The sequence below is a fragment of the Denticeps clupeoides genome, chromosome 1 (genome assembly GCF_900700375.1).
Source record: "Denticeps clupeoides chromosome 1, fDenClu1.1, whole genome shotgun sequence".
Lineage (NCBI taxonomy): Eukaryota > Metazoa > Chordata > Actinopteri > Clupeiformes > Denticipitidae > Denticeps > Denticeps clupeoides.
Window position 1 is genome coordinate 37,001,881 of NC_041707.1, and position 21,516 is coordinate 37,023,396.

At 48.6% G+C, this 21,516-nt stretch overlaps 1 protein-coding gene across 1 annotated transcript; it reads left to right on the forward strand.

The window, feature by feature from the left end:
- Window positions 1-1,698: 1,698 nt before the first annotated feature.
- neurl4 (neuralized E3 ubiquitin protein ligase 4) lies at window positions 1,699-21,316 on the forward strand. The gene is made up of 29 exons (XM_028991468.1): window positions 1,699-1,897; window positions 4,677-5,241; window positions 5,321-5,386; window positions 5,470-5,897; window positions 6,254-6,365; window positions 6,444-6,532; window positions 6,631-6,703; window positions 6,794-7,061; window positions 7,414-7,595; window positions 7,724-7,809; window positions 8,460-8,622; window positions 8,704-8,914; window positions 9,053-9,129; window positions 10,831-10,909; window positions 12,053-12,228; window positions 12,327-12,455; window positions 12,965-13,110; window positions 13,521-13,739; window positions 13,835-13,933; window positions 14,387-14,530; window positions 14,627-14,788; window positions 14,879-15,037; window positions 16,024-16,203; window positions 17,039-17,132; window positions 17,327-17,434; window positions 18,004-18,148; window positions 18,887-18,999; window positions 19,137-19,299; window positions 19,381-21,316. The coding sequence occupies exons 1-29, from the start codon at window positions 1,733-1,735 to the stop codon at window positions 19,583-19,585; spliced, it is 4,806 nt and encodes a 1,601-aa protein (XP_028847301.1). The 5' UTR covers window positions 1,699-1,732; the 3' UTR covers window positions 19,586-21,316.
- Window positions 21,317-21,516: the final 200 nt, after the last annotated feature.

Genomic DNA, 21,516 nt, shown 5'->3' on the forward strand with positions numbered 1-21,516 from the left:
CATGACCATTTACATCAGTAGATTCTTACTGAAGGCATCAAAACCCACGTGGAGTTATGTACTTAACAAAAAAAAGTGAAATAACTGAAAACATGTAAAAAACGCCCTTTGCTCTGATTCCTGCTTTGCACACTCTTGGCATCCTCTCGATGAGCTTCAAGAGGTCGTCACCTGAAATGGTTCTCCAACAGTCTTGAAGGAGTTCCCAGAGGTGTTTAGCACTTGTTGGCCCTTTTGCCTTCACTTTGCCATAACTCCACATGTGTTCATTCATAGTTTTTATGCCTTCAGTGAGAATCTCCCAATGAAAATAAAGAAAACACATTGAATGAGAAGGTGTGTCCAAACTTTTGGCCTATGCTGTATACACTGAATGTTACCTACTGACCCATGTGACCCATTCAAGTATAAATGTACAAATAAAGTTTACTCGGAATCGGCCAAGCCATTACTTACCACCTGCTCATCATCTGTCCCATCATTTCTCTTTGTTTGTGAGGATATTATTGGTGTTGGGGTAAGGGGTGGACGTGTGTATTCAAAAACATTAAGTTTTAGCAGGAATCCTATATTATATTACACTTTCCGCATTCTTACACATGAATTCAATGCTGTCTAAAACACGACTCTACAGCATAATGCAGACTCCCTGTAAAGCTTTAATAAAGCAGGAATGACCTTAGAAGCTGATTTGCATCCGTAAGAGATTGAAATGTAATTCCAGACTGCTGATTACGAAGGAAGTAGTCTCACGTCTGAAATATTCATTCGGTCATTTCGCCCCGCTGCGAATCTGCCGCTGAATGCCGAGCTGTTTTGAGAACGGTAACAACGTTAATTGGGTAGAATCTGTGAAACAGGCCAATATATATACTTTATATAATGTAAAATATATTCACCTTTCTGCGATACAAAGAGCCCACTTTAAACCATTCAAGTGCCAAGTCGTTATGACAGACACAAGTGAGAAAAGCATGTAGCAGGTAGCTAAATATTTTAAATATCTTTACAATATACATTGCCTCCATTACCACATTACAGGAATCATGTAATTATTTACCTCCATCAAAAATTTACGTGAAATTAGAAAACGTGTCACGAACGAACTTATTTCCATGTTGCCAAGTTTGTTAACTATGCACGACTTATTTTATCCACATCGACTTACAATCAGTAGTTACAAGGACAGTCCCCCTGGAGGCATTCAGGGTTAAGTGTCTTGCTCAGGGACACAATGGTAGTAAGTGGGGTTTGATCCTGTGACTCTGTGGTATTCTGGTTCATAGTGTCTTACCCACCAGACTACTACCACCCTCATGTGTAGGTGACCAGACTGAGAAGTGAGGACTGGACTGGAGTAAGTGGGATTTGAACCTGGGTCTTCTGGTGTGTTACACACTAGGCTACTACCACCCTGTTGATTTGCTTTCCAGTGTTGATGGGACTTAAACACTTTTTCATTTTATAATGAAGTGAGAGATTAATCAATTTAAATACATTTAAATACATAAAGTGGACATTTAAAATGTTTAAATAATAGTATCCTGATGACTGTTGACGTGTTGCTGCCCTTAATATTGCCCCCACAAAAACAAATGCAAGTTCATGTCGGCATATCTGGCAACATTGATTTTCACCCCTTAGCAACGGCTTAGCAACCTTGCCAACTGGCGGAAAGCATTTGGCGCTGTCGCAAAAAACATGAGTGTCGAAGTGTGCCGCCCCAGCGAAGATGGCGGCTGAGCTGCATCCGCGCAGCGGAAAGCTGGTCGGCCTGTCGAACTCGAACCGCACCGCTCACCGGAACCAGCCGGTCCAGGAATTCAACCACGGCCTGGTCTTGAGTCGCGAGCCGCTCAGGGACCGCGATGTCTTCACCGTCCGCATCGACAAGAAGGTAAACAAGCGGCGGGTCACCGGTGGGGGGGTGGGAACGAGAAGATGGGAGGACGGTGGGAGCGGAGAGGGACCCCGGGCGTCGTGCCTCCGACCCGCTTCCTGTCCGTGGTGCCGAACTTGACGTTAGATCGCAGGCCGTGTCAGCGACGGATGTCACCGGCGTCCTCGCCACGTCCCGTTTTATGTGACAGGGTAAAGGCTGTGTATTGGCGTGGGGTCAGGGCCGGGGGGTGGCGGGGCTGGAATGTTTTCTCCTCGGCAGGCAGGTGTCAGCCGGGGTGGCGCGACTGGGGGTCTCCTGGAGGTGGCCACCGTCTCTCGGTTCGGCAGGAAGGCCTGGTTTAGTCCCTTCTTAAGAATAAATTCGTCTAGGACGTTGTAAAGACTGCAGTGATAAATCAACAATCACTGATAATAAAACCGTCACGTAGGCTGCGCAAGCACCTTTTTTTTGTTTTAGAAAACATACAATTCTGCTGCTCCTGATGATGATGATGATGATTATGAGCAGTGTGAGGACAGACTCGTACTTTGATTTGCAGAACGCTGCATTTTACTTATAAATTGCCAACTTGGCAACACTCATGTTTATTTGCTTATTTATCGTCTGCGTATTTCAGAATTATCTGAACATCTTGCGATATCACACCATTATGGAGTAAGAGGAATGGATTTTATCCCTTGATGGGAGGCTCTTTCGTCCACAGACAGCGGCCTGGGCTTTCGATTGACCCCCTCTCTTTCTCTCTCTCTCTCTCTCTCTCTCTCTGTCTCTTTCGGCTCAGCACGGTCGACATCGTGTCACAACGCCACAATATTTGCAATATTTTCCGGTAATGTGCCCGTGGGGGTTTGTTTCGGCAGCACCCCTGATATGAGCACCTTTCAGATTTCAAATTAATCGATTTTCAATTAAGAGAGTTTCCTTTTTGTGGAACAGAACAGTTTTTACTTAATTTATCGTTTACAATGTCAAAATGCATGTTAATCCTGTCGTGCTCTTCAGAATTAGGCCCATCATCCAAGCGGTGCCGTCCGTCGGGTGAGAGTTGCGATTCAGGGGCGTTGGGGCTTCTAAACCACAGCGCTGCAGAGCGAACCTTCACCGGCGGCTGCAAAAAGCACGCAGAGATTTCATAATTTAATAACGCCAGTGGGGCGGCCGGCCGCTGCGATGCCTCCGCTTCCTAACCCAGATCTGCTGTAACACTGCCTTACATCGAGCCGGGACCAGCAGCGGGAGGAGGAGGAGGAGGAAATGAAGGCGCTCGCGGCCGAGGCAGATACGGATCTCGGTTTGAAACGCTACGCCACGTTTTGATACAGCGCCCCTGCTGTGGTTCGGCCTGCCCGGGAACCTGGGAGATAAGGAGCTGGCCTGGGCTGCTGGGTTCGCCCGCACCTCTCACGCGCGTGATGTGCAGTGCGCTGATATGCGCTGAGAAGCAGAAGTGAAGTGAAATTTGAAGTGCACATAGTGAAATTTGTCCTCTGTATTTAACCCATCACCCTTGGTGAGCAGTGGGCAGCCATGACCACCGCCCGGGGAGCAGCGTGTGGGGACGGTGCTTTGCTCAGTGGCACCTTGGCGGACCGGGATTCGAACCGGTGACCTTCCTTAACCGCTAGGCCACCACTGCCCTAAAAACGTTTACATGAACATTATGGCGAAGGCTCACTACATTACCAGCTGAGGTTGAATATCAACATGGCAGACGCAGGTCAAGGACAGACTCGTTCTGGCCCCGTAATCGGAAGGTTGCCGGTTCGAATCCTGCATCGGCGAGCAAAGCACCGTCCCCACACACTGCTCCCAGGCCGCCTGTCATGGCTGTCCACTGCTCACCAAGGGTGATGGTTGAAAGCAGAGGACACTTTTTGTCATGTTACCGTGTGCTGTGCTGCAGGGTGGTAGTAGCCTAGTGGGTAACACATTCGCCTATGAACCAGAAGACCCAGGTTCAAATCCCACTTACTACCATCGTGTCCCTTAGCAAGCCACTTAACCCTGAGTGTCTCCTGGGGGGGACTGTCTCTTTAACTACTGATTGTAGGCGTCCGATAGATGCCATAATTATCATAATTATATGATATATTTTTAATTGCAATGCATGGCCCTATGTACACTATTGTAAAATGTGTCTTATTGTCAGGTCCTTGCCTGTACCAAACCATCATGATATTATGATGAGTACATTTTATGTAAGTTATGGGGCATGCAATTTGTTGAGTGAAGGTCACTTGTTACTGATCCCGAGGGCAAATTTAATTATAAAGGCTTTTGGGAGAACTAATATTTTACATAACCGTTGAAATAATGTTTTGAAGAGTTGTAGAGAGTTACAGGAATGTTAATGTGAAAGTGAAGCGATTGTCATTGTGAGACACTGCAGCACAGCACACGGTGACACAACGAAATGTGTCCTCTGCTTTTAACCCATCATCCTTGGTGAGCAGTGGGCAGCCATGACAGGCGCCCGGGGAGCAGCATGTGGGGACGGTGCCCTGCTCGGTGGCACCTTGGCGGATCGGGATTCGAACCGGGAATTGTAATATGGGAGTAATACACATGGGAGTGTGATCCCATCATTAGATATCATCATTAGTCGGCAATAATAGGTCATGTTCTGTAATGTAGTTCCAGCAGCTTTAAATAATACAGTCTAGAGGATGTTATACAATCACAGCTTGATATTGGTGCTCATAGATCGGTTTTACACCAGTATTGATCCATTTTACTAGGTTGGTACCCCATTGTCCTCTGCCCGTCGCTGCAGGTGAACTCGTGGAGCGGTTCCATCGAGATCGGCGTGACGGCGCTGGACCCGGCGGCGCTGGACTTCCCCAGCAGCGCCACAGGCCTGAAGGGCGGCTCGTGGATCGTGTCGGGCTGCTCGGTGCTGAAGGACGGCCGCTCGGTGCTGGAGGAGTACGGCCGCGACCTGGACCAGCTGGGCGAGGGCGACCACGTGGGCATCCAGCGGGACGGGCGGGGCGAGCTCCACCTGTGGGTGAACGGCCAGGACTGCGGCTCTGCCGCCTCTGGGCTGCCCCCCCGGCTCTGGGCCGTGGTGGACCTTTACGGCAAGTGCACCCAGGTCACCGTCATCAGCTGTGAGCCGCCACCGGAGGGCGGCGGAGAGGAGGAGCGCGAGGAGGTGGACGTGGACGAGGGGGCTGTAGGGGGCTTGGAAGCGGAGGAAGACAGGGTGGAGCTCTGCAATGCGGCCGGGAGGGGTGCGATGTCTCGTAACCGTGACGATGGTACGGTGGGAGGAGCCTTGAATGCCGGCGCTGTAGCTGCTTCCGCCTCGGTCATGGTGAACGGGAGCGGTAAAGAAGGTACGGCAGTCTTCCCACCATCATTTGGTTTATTCATTTTTTTTGTTCTGAACGATTTCATCGTTGTTTTTTTTTTTAGTGCCTGAACTCTCGCGGAGTCACAGCCGACCAGACAAGTTCCCCAACAACCTCGAGCCGGAGACCGGTGGGTGTTTCCTCCTCCGCCGCGGGGTCTTTTCAACCCTGAGTCCCTGAATCTTACATTCTGCTTCCATCCCTGCGCCGCAGTCCTGACGGAGCACCAGCTCTTCGACGTCTTCAACAACGCCATCGTTTCGCTGTACCGCGCCGAAGACGAGGGAGGCGGGGACGTGGGCGGAGGCGGGGACGGATCCAGAGGGGGCACGGACTCATCGCGGGGGGGCTCTACCAACACAAGTACGGGAATGAGCAACGACGGCCTTGGCGTGGGCGATGGCGACGCCCCTTCTGGCAGGAGCAGCAATAGCAGCCCGCCGGGCGGTGGAGGGGGCGTGCCCGGAATCGGGCTGGGGGGCATGATGACCAACGACGCGCTGCTGTTCCACGAGAAGTGTGGGACGCTGATCAAACTGAGCAACAACAACAAGACGGCGGAGAGGCGGCGGCCGCTGGACGAGTTCAACAACGGGGTGGTGATGACCAACCGGCCGCTCCGGCACAACGAGATGTTCGAGGTGAGAGGCGGGGAAGCGGTGGAGGCGGGGCTGTGTTCCATTACATTATTTTCTGTAGGAATAGAAAAAAAAAAAAAGGTTTCGTACATTCAAATGGGGTTTTCGAGCCTGGAGAACCTCCGTCCTGGTCCCCTTTGGGGACAGTGGTGGCCTAGCGATTAAGGTAGCAGCCTTGTAATCAGAAGGTTGCCGGTTCCAATCCTGATCCGCCAAGGTGCCACTGAGCAAAGCACCGTCCCCACACGTCTGTCATGGCTGCCCACTGCTCACCAAGGGTGATGGATTAAATGCAGAGGACACATTTCACTGTATGCACCGTGTGCTGTGCTCTGACAATCACTTCACCTTTCTTTCAGATTCGCATTGATAAACTGGTGGATAAGTGGTCCGGATCCATCGAGATCGGAGTGACGACCCACAACCCCAACAACCTGGACTACCCGGCGACCATGACCAACCTGCGTTCAGGTACGCTCGCCACCCTTTTTCTAAGCCCCGCCTCTGAGACGGGAAAAACTCAAATTGACTGTCGTCACGGTTTCCTAGGGACGATCATGATGAGCGGCTGCGGGATTCTGACCAATGGGAAAGGTACCCGGCGGGAATACTGCGAGTTCAGCCTCGATGAGCTGCAGGTGTGCATTAAAACGGTGTTTTTTTTTTGTTGTTATTCTGGTGATTTTAAAAGATATGTGTGTTCATGGTCGATTTGACTTGATTTTCGTGTCATTAGGAGGGAGACCATATTGGTTTGATGAGAAAAGCCAGCGGCGCCCTGCATTTCTACATTAACGGCATCGACCAAGGTGAGCAGCGCTGCCGCCGTTACTGAGGACGAACGCATCTAATGAATCTCCGTAAACGGAAACGTGTCCGCTTGGTCTCATGGTCCGCAGGCGTGGCTGCGGCTCAGACTCCGGCGGTTGTTTACGGCGTCGTGGACCTCTACGGCATGGCGGTAAAAGTCACCATCGTCCACAACCACAACCACAGCGACCGCCTCCGCCGCAACAATGCCATCATGAGGGCGCTGTCTCCTGATGTGGGCCGGCCTCGGACCGCGCTCTCCCTGACCCCCGATGCCCAGGACCGCCTGCTCTTTCACCCCAACTGTGGCCAAAAGGCGGCCATCATTAGCGAGGGCAGGACGGCGCTTCGCCCTCAGTGAGCATTAACTTAATATCCTTCAAACTCAAACCAGCAGTAAGATCTTTGATAAACACATGATGCAGTTTTTTTTTTTTTTACAAATTTACATTAACAGCATTTACCAGACGCCCTTATCCAGATCAGTAGTTACAGGGACAGTCCCCCCCTGGAGACAATCAGGGTTAAGTGTCTTGCTCAGGGACACAATGGTTGTCAGTGGGGTTTGAACCTGGGTCTCCTGGTTCGTAGGCGAGTGTGTTACCCGCTAGGCTACTACCCACCCTAGACCGCAAATATGCTTTAGTTAGTCTTCATATTTATTTTTGAACCCTTGTAACGTTGACATGAGCCTCTTTTCTCGTGGCAGTGCGACGGACGACTTTAACCACGGCGTGGTCCTAAGCAGCCGCCCGCTGCGCTCGAACGAGGTCTTCCAGGTGCGCATCGACAAGATGGTGGACAAGTGGGCAGGGTCCATTGAAATCGGAGTGACCACACATAACCCCGCCTACCTGCAGCTGCCATCCACCATGACCAACTTGCGATCAGGTGACGCACGCGCTGTTTACACACACACACACACACACACACACACACACACACACACACACACACACGCAAGAATTGGTGCTGCCACGCGGGTGTGAACGTAACACGGTTTTGCTCTCGGACCTCAGGGACGTGGATGATGACGGGGAACGGGGTGATGCACAACGGAACCACTATACTGGACGAGTACGGACACAACCTGGACAGGCTGAAAGTGAGTTAACGGCCCGGCTGGACCAGGACGTGTGATCCTTCGCTGGTCTCGCGACTTTATTCGATTACGGTTACGTTATCAGTGCATCATGATGCGGGGTTCGAATCCCGAATCCCGCCAAGGTGCCACTGAGGTGCCACTGAGCAAAGCACCGTCCCCACACACTGCTCCCCGGGCGCCTGTCATGGCTGCCCACTGTTCACTCAGGGTGCTGGGTTAAATGCAGCGGACAAATTTCACTGTGTGCACCGTGTGCTGTGCTGCTGTGTATCACATGTGACAATCACTTCACTTTAAGACTTTAATAAGCTTAAGTACAGCGTTACTGCAGCAAGTGCTAAACAGCGGCAAGCGAACAGCATTTGAGCGCGGCAACAAAGCACAGCAAAACCGCATATGGCGCTCAGAGGGCGTTCGTTTAGAACGTCCATGTGGACGACGCCGAACTCTTACCCGGAGTGGCGCTGTGCTCCGGTCAGGCCGCCACAGCCCCTACCAGCACTGCTTTTTAACTAGAATTTTTTTTTTTTTAAACCGCCGCCAGAAAATCACCAAGCAATGTCAAATACCATTACGTTCCGATTACCGATTATTCCATTCAACATCCCTATTTTACACAAGTGAACCACCTCGCTGCTCTTTGTCACCAGGCAGGTGACACAGTGGGTGTGGTGCGTAAAGACGATGGGAGTCTACATTTCTTTGTGAACGGCGTGCCTCAGGGTCCAGCGGCGTGGAACGTTCCCCCCAGCGTGTACGCGGTGGTGGACCTCTACGGTCAGGCCGCCCAGGCCACCATCATGGACGACATGGGTGAGTGGAGGAGGCAGGGAAGGAAGTAAAAACTGGTCCCATGTCCGATTTCTGGATGTACTTATTTACTCTCTTTACCAGCGGACCTCCCTCCTCTCCCAGACGACATCTCGGAGGGCCAGACCGCCCTCTCCCCCAGCAGCCCCTGCTCCATCACTGGGGGCAGCGCAGCCAACGACCTGCGCTTCCACCACCTACATGGCGCCAACGCAGTCATTACCAATGGTGGCCGGACGGCGCTCCGGCAGAACTGCCGCAGCGAGTTCAACGACGCCATCGTCATCTCCAACAGGTTCTGCTCGGGTGTTGCAGCAACAAAAAAATACTGAAAGGCTAAAGCCGTGGTGATAATGTGATGATATTGTGTAGAAGCGAAACGGTCGAGTCGGGGTAGGAGATTGTGAATCGATGCTCTGCTTCCTGGCTGCAGGTGCCTTCGGGATGGGGAGCTTTTTGAGATTGTGATTCAGAAGATGGTTGACCGCTGGTCAGGCTCAATAGAAGCAGGTAAGAGTTTTTTTTTTTTTTTCTCACATACTGTATGTATTTATATGAGCTAGAAATTTCAAGGGGAAATTTATGAAAAAGTGTACAGATATCCACTCCACCCACTCATTTATTTCACATTGTAAACAAGGGGGAAAGTGAAACGTCTCCAGATCAGGGAGCTTTTGCTGTGATGGCAGCATTTCACATTCTTGTCTTCTCTCCACCTAGTTAGTTAGACGACAGGGAAGGTCCTGAAGGTTTATGCTGTACACTTTTTTTTTTTTTTTTTTTTTTTTGAGCATCTCATCAAGTGGCTTTTGATGGTGGCAAAAGAGAACAAAGCAGCCATGAAGGTAAAAAGAGGCTACTGAAAAAACAGAAGGCACACCTCAACACACTGCTTCCTTTTGTGACACCATGGGAAAGTCTAAAGAAATCAGCCAAGACATCAGGAAGAGAATTGTGGACCTTCACAAGGCTGGTTCATCCTTGGGAGCAATTTCCAGGTGCCTGGAGGTGCCACGTTCATCTGTTCAAACAATTAGACACAAGTATAAACAACATGGGAACGTCCAGCCATAATACCACTCAGGAAGGAGACTGCTCCTGAGCCCAAGAGATGAACGTGTTCTGGTGCGGAATGTGCGTATCAATCCCAGAACGAAAGAAAATGACCTGGTGAAGATGCTGGCTGAAGCTGGTGAGAGTGTATCACTGTCCTGTACCGACAGGCGCTGAAAGTCGTTACTCCAAAAGCGACATAAAAAAGATGACACTTTGCAAATACACACAGGGACTCATTTCTGGAGACATGTCCTGTGGTCTGACGAAACAAAAATTGAACTGTTTGGCCATAATGACCATCATCATATTTGGAGGAAAAAGGGAGAAGCCTTCAAGCCTGAGAACACCATCCCAACCGTGAAGTACGGAGGTGGAGGCATCATGTTGTGGGGTGTTTTGCTGCAGGAGGGACTGGTGCACAAAATAGATGGCATCATGAAGAAAACATCTCAAGACATCAGCCAGGAAGATAAAGCTTGGGCGCAAACAGGTCTTCCAAATGGACAATGACCCTAAGCATACTGCAAAATGGATTACATAGTGGCTTAAGGACAACAAAGTCAATGTTCTGGAGTGGACATCACAAAACCATGATCTCAATCCCAGAGAAAATTTGTGGTCAGAGCTGAAAAGACTTGGTAGAGCAAGGCGGCCTACAAACCTGACTCAATTATTCCACTGGGCCAAAATTCCACTAAACTGTTGTGAGAAGCTTGTGGAAGGATAACCAAAGCGTTTGCATCAAGTCGTTCATTTTAAAGGCAATTCTACCAACTACTAAGCAAATGTATGTAAACTTTTGACTTTGGAAGAGAGACTCTTTTTTTAATATTACATTTTTTTAACATTTAGCAAACAGAAATTATTTTGGGAGTCCGAACTGACAGGGTTTTGTATGATTTTAATATCAGACGGTAAGACAAAATAAGTTATATGTCTTTTTATATAGTGTATGTAAACTTTGGTTTCAACTGTACAAGTGATTTGTTAAAATAGAGGTGGGGATGGAGTAATGTTAAGGTGGTAGTAGCTAATTGGGTGACACACAGACGACCAAAAAGTCCAAAAGTCAAACCCCACTTACTTCCATTGTGTCCCTGAGCAAGGAACTTCATATTTGTTGAAGGGTGAAATGGTTTTTGCCTACTTCTCCAGGAGTTACTGCCATCAGGCCTGAAGATCTGGAGTTTCCCAACACCATGACCGACATTGATTACGACACGTGGATGCTTAGGTGTGTTTTTTTGGTTTGTTTGTTTATTTTTTTTATTAAAGTTTTTCATAAAGAATAAAATGAAAGCTCAGATATAACACATCCAGACAGCTACAGTGTCTTAGAAAGCACGCCCCCACACATCCCCCCCCTAGCCAACCCAGCCCCACAAAATCAGGGGAGGAGCCAAGCATATACTGCCTGATAATAACACACCCCCATTCTAAACCTTGAAGTATGTTAACCTGGACCGATAGATCGAAATGTCTGAAAAATGTCCTGTGATAAGCATTGGCTGTAGAATGAGTTGTAAAAACACTGTATTAAAACCACTCCAACTTGATGTTACCTGGCAGAAAGAGGCATGACACAATAGAGGTTAAAAATGAACAGTTTCTAATTTATTAACACAGGTAAATAATTATTGTAGTTACATGTGAATATTGAATGTAAAAAGGTACCAAGGTTACAGAGAAAACAGAAATAAGAAGAAAGAGGGAGAGAGGGAGAGGGAGAGAAAAAGCCATGAGAAAAAATGGGAGAAGAGAAAAAGACTCAGAAGCCTTCCAGCTTCCGATGGAAAAACCCCTGAGCAAGAAAGCTCAGTCCCTTTTCCACATGTGAGCAGACCTTTATACAGGAAGTTGTCACTGGCCTACAGGAAGTTGTCACTGACCAATCAGAACGCCCCCGGTGCCTCCCATTTGGGGAAGACAAAGAGATTGGCCGGTCCTGACGACTTGACACTTCACACGTTGCCGTCAGACAAAAGGCATGTAAAACAGAGGTGTTGAATCTTCACGCACAACTATTGGCACAGGAATGTCACATATCTTCTTGTAGGCGGCTGCTATGCAAGACAAAAGCATGGTCCTGCGACACCCAATCTTACAGAGTCAAGCATGTTATATATTCCATCAGCATACGATCCGTTATGGGATGTTGTTGTTTTTTTTTTAGTCCGAGCCATAACCCGATCCAGAATAATAGAATGTTCTTCCTCGCAGTGAATGTCAATAGGTTGAAGGTTTTTTATTTTTGAGTTTGTGTGAGAGGCCTTTTTTTTTTTTTTTTGTGGCGTGTGGAAGTCGAAATGAAAGTCCTTATTAAGCTTAACACTCTTCCTCCGCCCTCCCGCTTCTGGCCTGTTTCCCCCTCGCTCAGCGGCACCGCCATCATGCAGGACGGAAACACCATGCGCAACAACTACGGCTGTGACCTGGACTCCCTGACGACGGGCTCGCGCATCGGAATGATGCGCTCCGCCACCGGCGACCTGCACTACTACATCAACGGGGTGGACCAGGGCGTGGCCTGTACCGGGCTGCCGCCAGGTAAAGGTGAACGAAAGCTGCTTACACACCCGAGCACCCGAAACATTCGATGGTGCCTAAACGCGGTGGTAAGCCCCGCTGTCCCCTGTCCTCGGTCTCCGCAGAGGTGTACGCGGTGATCGACCTGTACGGCCAGTGTGTCCAGGTGTCCATCACCAGCTCGTCGGGGCCGCTGGACAACAGCCTGTGCACCAGCAACATCACGGAGAAGAGCTTCCCCATCCAGTCACCTGGTAATTTACGGGGGGGTTCTGTAAATCTAATTGTAATCGCGTTTAACCGTGTTGGAACCAAGAACGTCCACGCAAGGCCCTCAGACCGACGCCTACTTCTCGTGTATATACACGGCCTCATGACAACTAGCACACCAATCACACATCACGTCTTCACCTAGACAGTAACATTTAGAGCATTTACCAGACGCCCTTATCCAGAGCGACTTACAATCGGTAGGGTTAAGTGTCTTGCTCAGGGACACACTGGTAGAAGACCTGGGTCTTCTGGTTCATAGGCGAGTGTGTTACCCATGACACAACAGGGCAGGGGATACCACTTTAGTAATATGAATAATCTCTTTTTTCATCCTCTGAATAAAAATGGCAAATTGTCCTCCAAAATTTTACATTTACATTTTGAATGAAAGGACGTTGTACAGCGTGTTTTTTTTTTTTTTTTTTTTTTTAGTGTTTCCTCACTCTGCTGTGCGTAACCGTTTGTCGATTCCTTGTCTCTCGCTCTCTAGTGGCAGGGGTGGCACACAGGTTGCACAGTAAACACGGGAAGAACGTGGTGCTGCTGGGCGACGGGTGCCAGGCGGTCCGGGTGGGCGGCTACGCCCACGGTATCGTCTTCAGCGCCAAAGAGCTGAAGACCGATGAGCTGTTTGAGGTGAGCGGTTGATTGAAAAGAGAACCTGGACTGGATTAAACAGCAGGCCAGTTTGGTAAAAGTAAGAGGTGAGAACACAAGCCAGTTAGAAAAGAACTACGGGAACTAGTTCACCTCCGTGTGTGTGGCCTGACCTTTGAACTAGTTCTGTTTCTTTCTGAACTAGCAGAAGACTGATTACTGGACCGAATAGCAGTAATTGATAACCAATTGAAAACGGCCCAATCTGGCAACACTGTTTATAGCAATGTAAACTGTGTCGCCAAATTGGGCCGTTTTCAATTGGTATTTTGGAACATTTATAGACAATCACTGGCAACACTGGCTGGGATGTTTATTGATTATGGAGTCAGTCTCTGTGAACTCAGGGAGTGGACGTCCGGCTTCATCCCTCCATCTCCATTTCCCAGGTAAAGATAAACGAGGTGGATGAACAGTGGTCCGGCTCGCTTCGCATCGGCCTGACAACGCTGCAGCCCCCCGACCTCCCCTCCTGTCCGCTGAGCGGCCTGTCGCCCTCGCTCACGCAGCTCAGGACGAAGGTCACCTGGCTGCTGGTTGGCTCAGAGGTGCGGCGCAACGGCGTGCTGCAGAGACAGAACTACGGCTGCTCTCTCGACCGGCTGACGGTGAGGACGGGTATAAGCCGCTTGGGTTTGAAACATGCTCGTCTCTCATCTCCTGATCTGTGTATGACCTGTGCGGTTGGTGTGTGCGCTCGCAGGTGGGGAACCGCGTTGGGGTGAAGAGGTGCGGGGATGACACTATGCACATTCTCATCGATGGAGAGGATATGGGACCAGCGGCCACCGCAGTAGCAAAGGTAGCTGTTAACAAGCACACAAGACCTAAGACCGGAACTGGGGGGTGGAGAGGGAAGAGGAATTTCTTTGAACCTCCATAGCGGCGTACTGAAAAGGAGAAACAACACATGTCATTGAAATGGAGAGTTTTGTCCGATTGTCCGACAACTGGACCGATTTCATTTTACGTTGTGACTTTTTTTTATTACATTTGAACTTGTATGTCATTTCCACCACAGTCTGCGTATTATTGTATTATTAAAAAAATAACATTGGTGACATCCTGTCATGTTGGTATTAGATGTTGAATTCCTCTGCTATGCCACATATGTGTGTTCCTACCACTGCTAAACCTAAACTTATAACCTACATCCTCAACATAACCTACATCTTTGTAAATGAGCTTTTTTCCCTCAAAATTCCTGTGACCAGCACACAGGTTCATGTTAAAATTGAGTGGCATTCTGTTTCAGAACGTATACGCCGTACTGGATCTGTATGGGAAGGTTACGGCCGCCTCCATCGTGAGCTCCACGGTGCTGGAGGACACCGAGAGCGTGAAGGCCCCGTCTCTGTCGTCCGACAGCTGCAGTGAAGTGGAGGAGGACAACACACCGGTGAGATGGAGCGCTGGAGTGGAGAAACTAATTTTTTTTTATTTTTTATTTTTTTTAAAGATGAGCGTTAGTCTGATTCCTCTCTCCTTCCGTCAGTGTGAGAACGAGCCAGCGCTGCCCACCATTATGACCTTCATGGAGAATCATGGGAAAAATATCCAGCTGTCCAATCAGAATCTGACCGCTTCAAGGGTCTGCAGCTACAACCAAGGGCTGCTGGTCACGGCTCAGCCTCTACCCCGGCAGCAGCTCTTTCAGGTGTGTGTGTGTGTGTGTGTGTGTGTGTGTGTGTTTTCTATATTTCTACAAATCGCACTGTTTGATACAATGATGGGGTTTGTGTTTCAGTTCCAAATTGACCGATTAAACCCGTCCTGGACCTCGTCTCTCTCGCTGGGGGTGATTGGACACTCACCCGACCGCCTGAACTTCCCCTCCACTGCCTGCTGCCTCAAACGCTCTGCCTGGCTGCTGCAGAGAGATTCTGTCTTTCACAACTCGCTCAAGGTAGAAACGTCCAGAGCCGGTGTGCTGGCTCGCACACGATTTAAAACACAGGTCCTGTGTACATCTTGCATCCAGCTTTTACAGCTCCACAATATTTGAATTCAGCATCGTGTTAGTCTGACCTTTGGTCATTTTTTTCGGCCAAACCGATACATTTGCCTTGGAATTGTCAAATGGAGTTGATGTAAAGTTTTGTGTGTATTAAACTTAAAGTGAAGTGAGTGTCATTGTGATACACTGCAGCACAGCACACGGTGCACACAAGGAAATGTGTCCTCTGCTTGTAACCATCAGCCTTGGTGAGCAGTGGGCAGGGATGGTGCTTTGCTCAGTGGCACCTTGGCGGATCCTGGCAATCTTCCTTAACCGCTAGGCCACCAGTGCCCCTTAATGTGTGGCCCCTTATGTGTGGCATATCAGTCAATACATTTTTTTTTTTTTTTTTTTCCAAAATGTGCTTGTTTTAGTTTTCAATTTGGTTTTGGATGCTTAAGATACTTAATTTTAGTTTGTACTAACAAAATATCCTGAACTTTTGCTGACCATCATTTTCCGAAGGCTGTGCTTGTTAGGCAGTTACTTGTTTCCACTGCATACTGAAGTGAACAGATCGGAAAAGTCTGAATGCACGTACTCTGTGGTGAGACTAAGATGGAGACAATTTGGATTAGCAGAGAATCGAATGTTCAACATTTTTCCCTTGTTTGGTATTTTTTAGGTTTAGTACTTAACCTCCTCACGTAGTCCCGTGTCTTCAGTTTTGTTCTATAAAAATGCGAAACCCATAAACGGGTAGGTGTGACCTTTGACTGGTAGCGTATGTCTGATCAAATCAGTTCAACACCAGACTTAAGTGTTGTGTGAAGTAGTTTTCTGTAGAATAAAAACAAAGAACGGGCCTTATATTTCTTTTCCTCCCCCATGTGTGGTTTTACACCAGTAATACATACTTACTAATGGACACCAATCTCGTCTGCCTGTTTCAGATCTGCGAGAACTACGGCCCCAACCTGGACACCTGTCCTGAAGGCACAGTGTTGGGTTTGCTGGTGGACAACAGCAGCTGTCTGCACCTCTACGTGAACGGGATGGACCAGGGCGTGGCTGCTCAGGACATCCCAAGCCCCTGCTACCTGTTCATCGATCTCTATGGCCAGTGTGAACAGGTCAGACTCGGGGGACCTTTTTTCCCCTGAAGCCCCCTGTGGGAACCCCCTCAACCCCAATTCCTTTCCACATACAAACATTAAATGGATAAAATTAATTACTTTGCAAAAATATTTTTTTCTTTTTCTCCATGTTTTAGACTGCAGGGTATATAGAGTCTATAATAGAGCCGTAATCGCCCCAAAAAAGTTTTAGCTGACAGAATTCAGTCCGACTCGACTGCTTTGCTGTGGGGAGTTGAGCGCTAGACTAAGAGGGAAAGGAAATGTGCGGGTTTAAATTATAATGGGCAGGTGCTAGCCTCCATTTCACCACACCAGCATCCATTTTCGCAGCTCTTTCGCGATAACTTAACAGGCGCCACCAAACAACCGGAGGCAGAGAATGGCAAATCAAATGAACATTTCATTTAAAATGTTTCATTTAACAAATTTACAGCATGCTAAACACTTTTACCAACCACCAAAAACTAATTTACAAAGAAAGGAATTTCCGAGCAAGCTCCACCCGAACCAACCCCGACTAAAATGATAGAAATGACTCGTACGAACCCAACCCGGCTCAAACTTTCAAATGTAGTATATATACACACTGATATCTCTGGTGACCCCCAGGTTGGGAACCACTGCCTTAGTGCTTCCATTTTCCCCAGTCTGGCCTAAAGTGAAACGCGCATTAATCCCGTTTGGTGGCTCTGTCGTTGGCCTCTGACGTAATTCTAATCCCACCACTGATCAAAGCGCTGCCTGCCCAGGGAATCAATGGAACCAATGATCTGCTTCCCTCCCTTTATCTGGCAGAGCAGGTGACATGTCCCTTTTGTTGCCGTGACAGGTAACCATTGTGATGAACGATGTTCCTGCCGTGGGAGCGGACAGCGTGGAGACCCGTTGCCAGGGCGACATGGAGAAGGCCGATATGGTTGATGGTGAGAGAACAGAATGGTGCCAGGGAACAGTACATACAATATCTCCACTCACAGTTTGAGACCTGCCATATCTTGATAAGGGGGTGAAAATGTCTGCCCCTTGAAATTGGGTGTACGAGTGTATTTGTGTTTTTTTCCCAGAACAATGAAGCATGAAATCATAATGCAAATTATGATTGCAATTTTTGCAACAGGGATCAAAGAGAGCGTGTGCTGGACGCCGCCCCCGGAGGTGAACCCCAACAAGACGTGCGAATACCAGGCTCTCTGTTCGCGCTTCAAAGACCTACTCACCCTCCCGGGTTCGTCACGCTAGAAATCCAAAAGCTTATAACAACATTTATAGCATTTACCAGACGCCCTTATCCAGAGCGTCTTACAATCAGTCGTTACAGGGACAGTCCCCCCATGGAGACACTCGGGGTTAAGTGTGTTGCTCAGGGACACAATGGTAGTAGGTGGGATTTGAACCTGGCTCTTCTGGTTCATAGACGAGTGTGTTACCCACTAGGCAACTACCACCAGTGTGTGAATTTTTGAAAGTTGAATAGGATCTAAAGGGGTTTTAAAAAGCACAGTTTTTGTTCTGCAATGTTAAGAAACACATTTTTCACTCTGGTGCGCTGTGCCATCGCCCGACAGGCCGTTTTTCACAAGCAGTCAGGCGGCGGCATCAAGTGGTGCTTCCTTAAATGGCATGGAAATACGGATCAGCCTTAGAGCTGGACCAGTTTTCTGTTCATTAATGCATGACAAAGGCATCAGTCCAAAGCCTGATGTCCATCTAAATAGAACACTTGCAATGAACCATCAGAATTTTTTATTTTATTTTTTTTAAACAACCTGCCACTCTTTTCCTTCCCCCTCTCAGATGGTTATTTCAACGAGGATGCCAAGTACAACTTGTGTTACTGTGAAAGCTGCCATAAACTTCGTGGCGATGAGGCCTACTACAAGCGCGGAGAGCCGCCGCGGGACTACGCCCTCCCCTTCGGCTGGTGCCGCTTCGCTCTCCGGTCAGTTCCCTTGAAAACCAACATACGATGTCCAGTTGGTTCGTTCGTAATGAATGAAGGATGGAGAACCAGTTCTGGATAATGGAATATGGAATATGGATAATCTGGATAATAGAATATGATTAGCTGCGATTTTATTGAAGAATTAATATAGTTTGTCGGTGTTTTTTCTTCCACTGTAACCTGGCAAAGGTCGGTCGAAAGTGAAGTGATTGTCATTGTGAAACACTGCAGCACAGCCCATGGTGCACACAGTGAAATGTGTCCTCTGCATTTTACCATCACCCTTGGTGAGCAGTGAGCGGCCATGACAGGCGCCCGGGGAGCAGCGTGTGGGGACGGTGCTTCGCTCAGTGGCACCGCAGTGGCTCGGGATTCGAACCGGCAACCTTCCGGTAACGGGGCCACTTCCTTAACCGCTGGGCCACCACTCCTCCAAACGGCTACACTTGGAAATAACTTCCTGTGATATAAGTACATGAATTGTCTGAACGTGTGCTATACGACAGCAGGCATTTTTTTAAGTTTAAAATCGTAATGGTGTTGACGTCGTTGTTAGCCGCGCTCGGACGATGTATGCGGTACTTGAAATCTGATCGTTCTGGTGTCCCCGGGGCAAGTTCTTCCCTTAGTGCGTTTTGCATAACGGCCGTTAATGCCCCGTGTGGCGCCACCCAGCAAACGCGTCTGCGCTCTGGATCTTTTTCCGTTTACCGTCCTCTTGTCTTCCGTTCCCAGGATAAAGCCGCACTGTGAGGTGTCCAACGCGTTTAAGAAGTGGCACATTGCTTATCACGGCACCAGCGTGGCAGCACTGAGACGGGCCCTGGACCACAGCCAGTTGCTGTCAGGTACATCGCTCCGTTTAGCTCCGGCTAGAGACAGAGAGCGGCTAGATTTTCTGTCCTGTATTCCCCGATATTAAATGTCACGACGCAGGACTACAGGACGACCGGAGAATAATTATTTCTGCCTGTCCTGTCTGCAGCCGAGTCGTCCTCCATCTTCTCTGTGGCCCCCGTGAAGACGGAGGGCCAGGGTGGATATGGGGAGCCGGAGGAGAACAGCGCCCCCGACAGGGAGATCCCACGCGTGCAGCTTTCCCCCACCATGCGCTACTCCGGCCTGGAGGTCTTCGCCCCCAAAGTGCGGTGAGTCTCACGTTGTCGCGTCGTGAATTTCTACTGTTCATTTTGATCGTTTCGAATATCTATTTTGTATTTTTCGCTTAGATTCCGGGATCCGCGATCCCATCGCTGCCACCAAGCCCAGGTCGGCTTCCAGGTGTGCGTGCGGCCCGGCTCGTACAAGGTGGGGCCGCAGTCTCTGGGCGCCAGCGAGCCTCTGGACCAGCGCTTCAGTAACTCTGAGATCGAGTGGATCACCAAGGAGAAGGGCGGCACCCTGCTGTACGGCCTGCTGGTCCGGGTGGAGTGAGGAGAGGACCTGAGAGAGGACGCTTGGGTGCGAAGGAAAGCGCTTTGCGTACTTTATCGAGGAAGAAGAGGAGGAGGACACTGAGTGTTTGTTTTTGGGTTTTTTTTTTGCCTGCACTTTCCGTTTCCGAACTCGGGTGGACGGTTTTTAATATTTCTCTGTGAGGTTCCACACTCGCCACTCTCATCTTTTTTAAATGTTTTTTTTTTTTCCTCCCCCTCACGTTCCATTTTCTCCGACACTCCTCTTCCCCAAGCCTCCCAGCTCTGCCGCTTGTGCTCCACTCGCGACAACGAGGTGCGCCCCCACCATCTTAACCCCACCCCTGCACAGACTGGTCCAGGAGACTTTTTAAAACCTCTCACTGTGGGGACTCATCAACTGGAAAACGAGAGACTACTTACAGTTGTACACAAGGAACAAAACGGACTTGAAAAAAGTGTGTGTGTGTGTGTGTGTGTGTGTGTGTGTGTGTATATATATATATATATATACACCTCGGATCAGGGGGCGTTAAAATCTTGCAAACGAGAGCAGAAGGGGATGGTGGGAAAAATTCAGAGGCGCCGTTTAAATTAAAAAAGAGGGAGAGAAAAAAGAAATGTTGTTTACAGGTGTTACCATGGAGCACTACTACAGTCCGACGTGTGTCCTGTCTTTGTTTTTGTCCCGTCTCCTATTTTCGATGTTGCATCGACATTCTTCGCTCAGGGCACCAGCCCCACAATTTTACTTTCAGGACGAAATCGTTCCTGGTGACGCCGGTCGATGCTCCCTAGAAATAAGCTACATTTATTTTAATGTCCACTCTGTCCATCTGTTGGTATAGAAACATGACGTGACCCCACCCCACCCCAGACCCCCCGAGTATGACGACCAAGATTGTTTTAGTTATAAAGGAAGAGACCAGTGTAATAATTATTTCACAAAGTTGTCAGCATCATTGAAATTTGTGATCTTGTCCATGTCCCATTATCAGCACTCGTCCCCGTCTCAGCCAACGTGTTCGGCTACGTTACACTGCTGCTTTTTATTTACGTCTGTGGTTTCCGATGTCCCGGTTCGGGGGCAGTCGTGAACGGAGCCACCCGTTCGCGTCACAATGCTGTCTGAAGTCTTCCTAAGTCGAGTGACGTTTAACAGGGCGGGCGGCCGGCAGCTGCCAACGCTATCGTGGTGCCTCTGTAGTTTCCTGCAAAGACTTATGGGAAATGAAGTGGAAATGAATGTGGCCCTGAAAAGTTTGGATTGTTTACTTCGCACATAGCTGAATTTTATTTAATTGCAGAGACAAATGCTCAGATCTTGTCCGCGGTGTCTGATTGTGCTCCTTGTTCACATTCATCTCTTCTTCAAATCATATCCTATGATGATGTCTTTTTTTTTTTTTTGGGCGGGGGTTAAAGTTGCCAAGTTAACATTTTACAAGCTTAATCCCGCCATGTTGCCAAGGGAGCGACCTGAATGGGTTTCTGTTGCTGGAAGCCATGTCATTTTAAGTTATTGCAGTGGTGAGGTTTTTTTTCTTTGCAACGTTAATCACAATGTGAAAAAAAAGAAGAAGAAGAAATTCAAGGGTTTTGTGGCCCTGTGCTGCTTTTTCCAGTAATTACTTTGTATTGTTTATTCATGTTTATAATATTTTGTTTTGTTGTACAGGCTGTTACATAACATTGTATCTTCCTGATTTGTATTAAAAAGTAATGGGGAGAAATTATTATGCACACCAAATGAACTTGTCTGGTCTCGTGGATTGTGCGTTCTGTGTTGGGAGCCTCCTGATGGAGACTTTATACCTTGTCAGATAGGATGGCAGCTGTTTTTTTTTACGGTTATTTTAATGCGAGTATAAAGACAATACAGTAATATTAAAAGATTATTAAGATTAACAAGATACCAAGAAGTATCAGGCTTGACATGGCATAGGTATT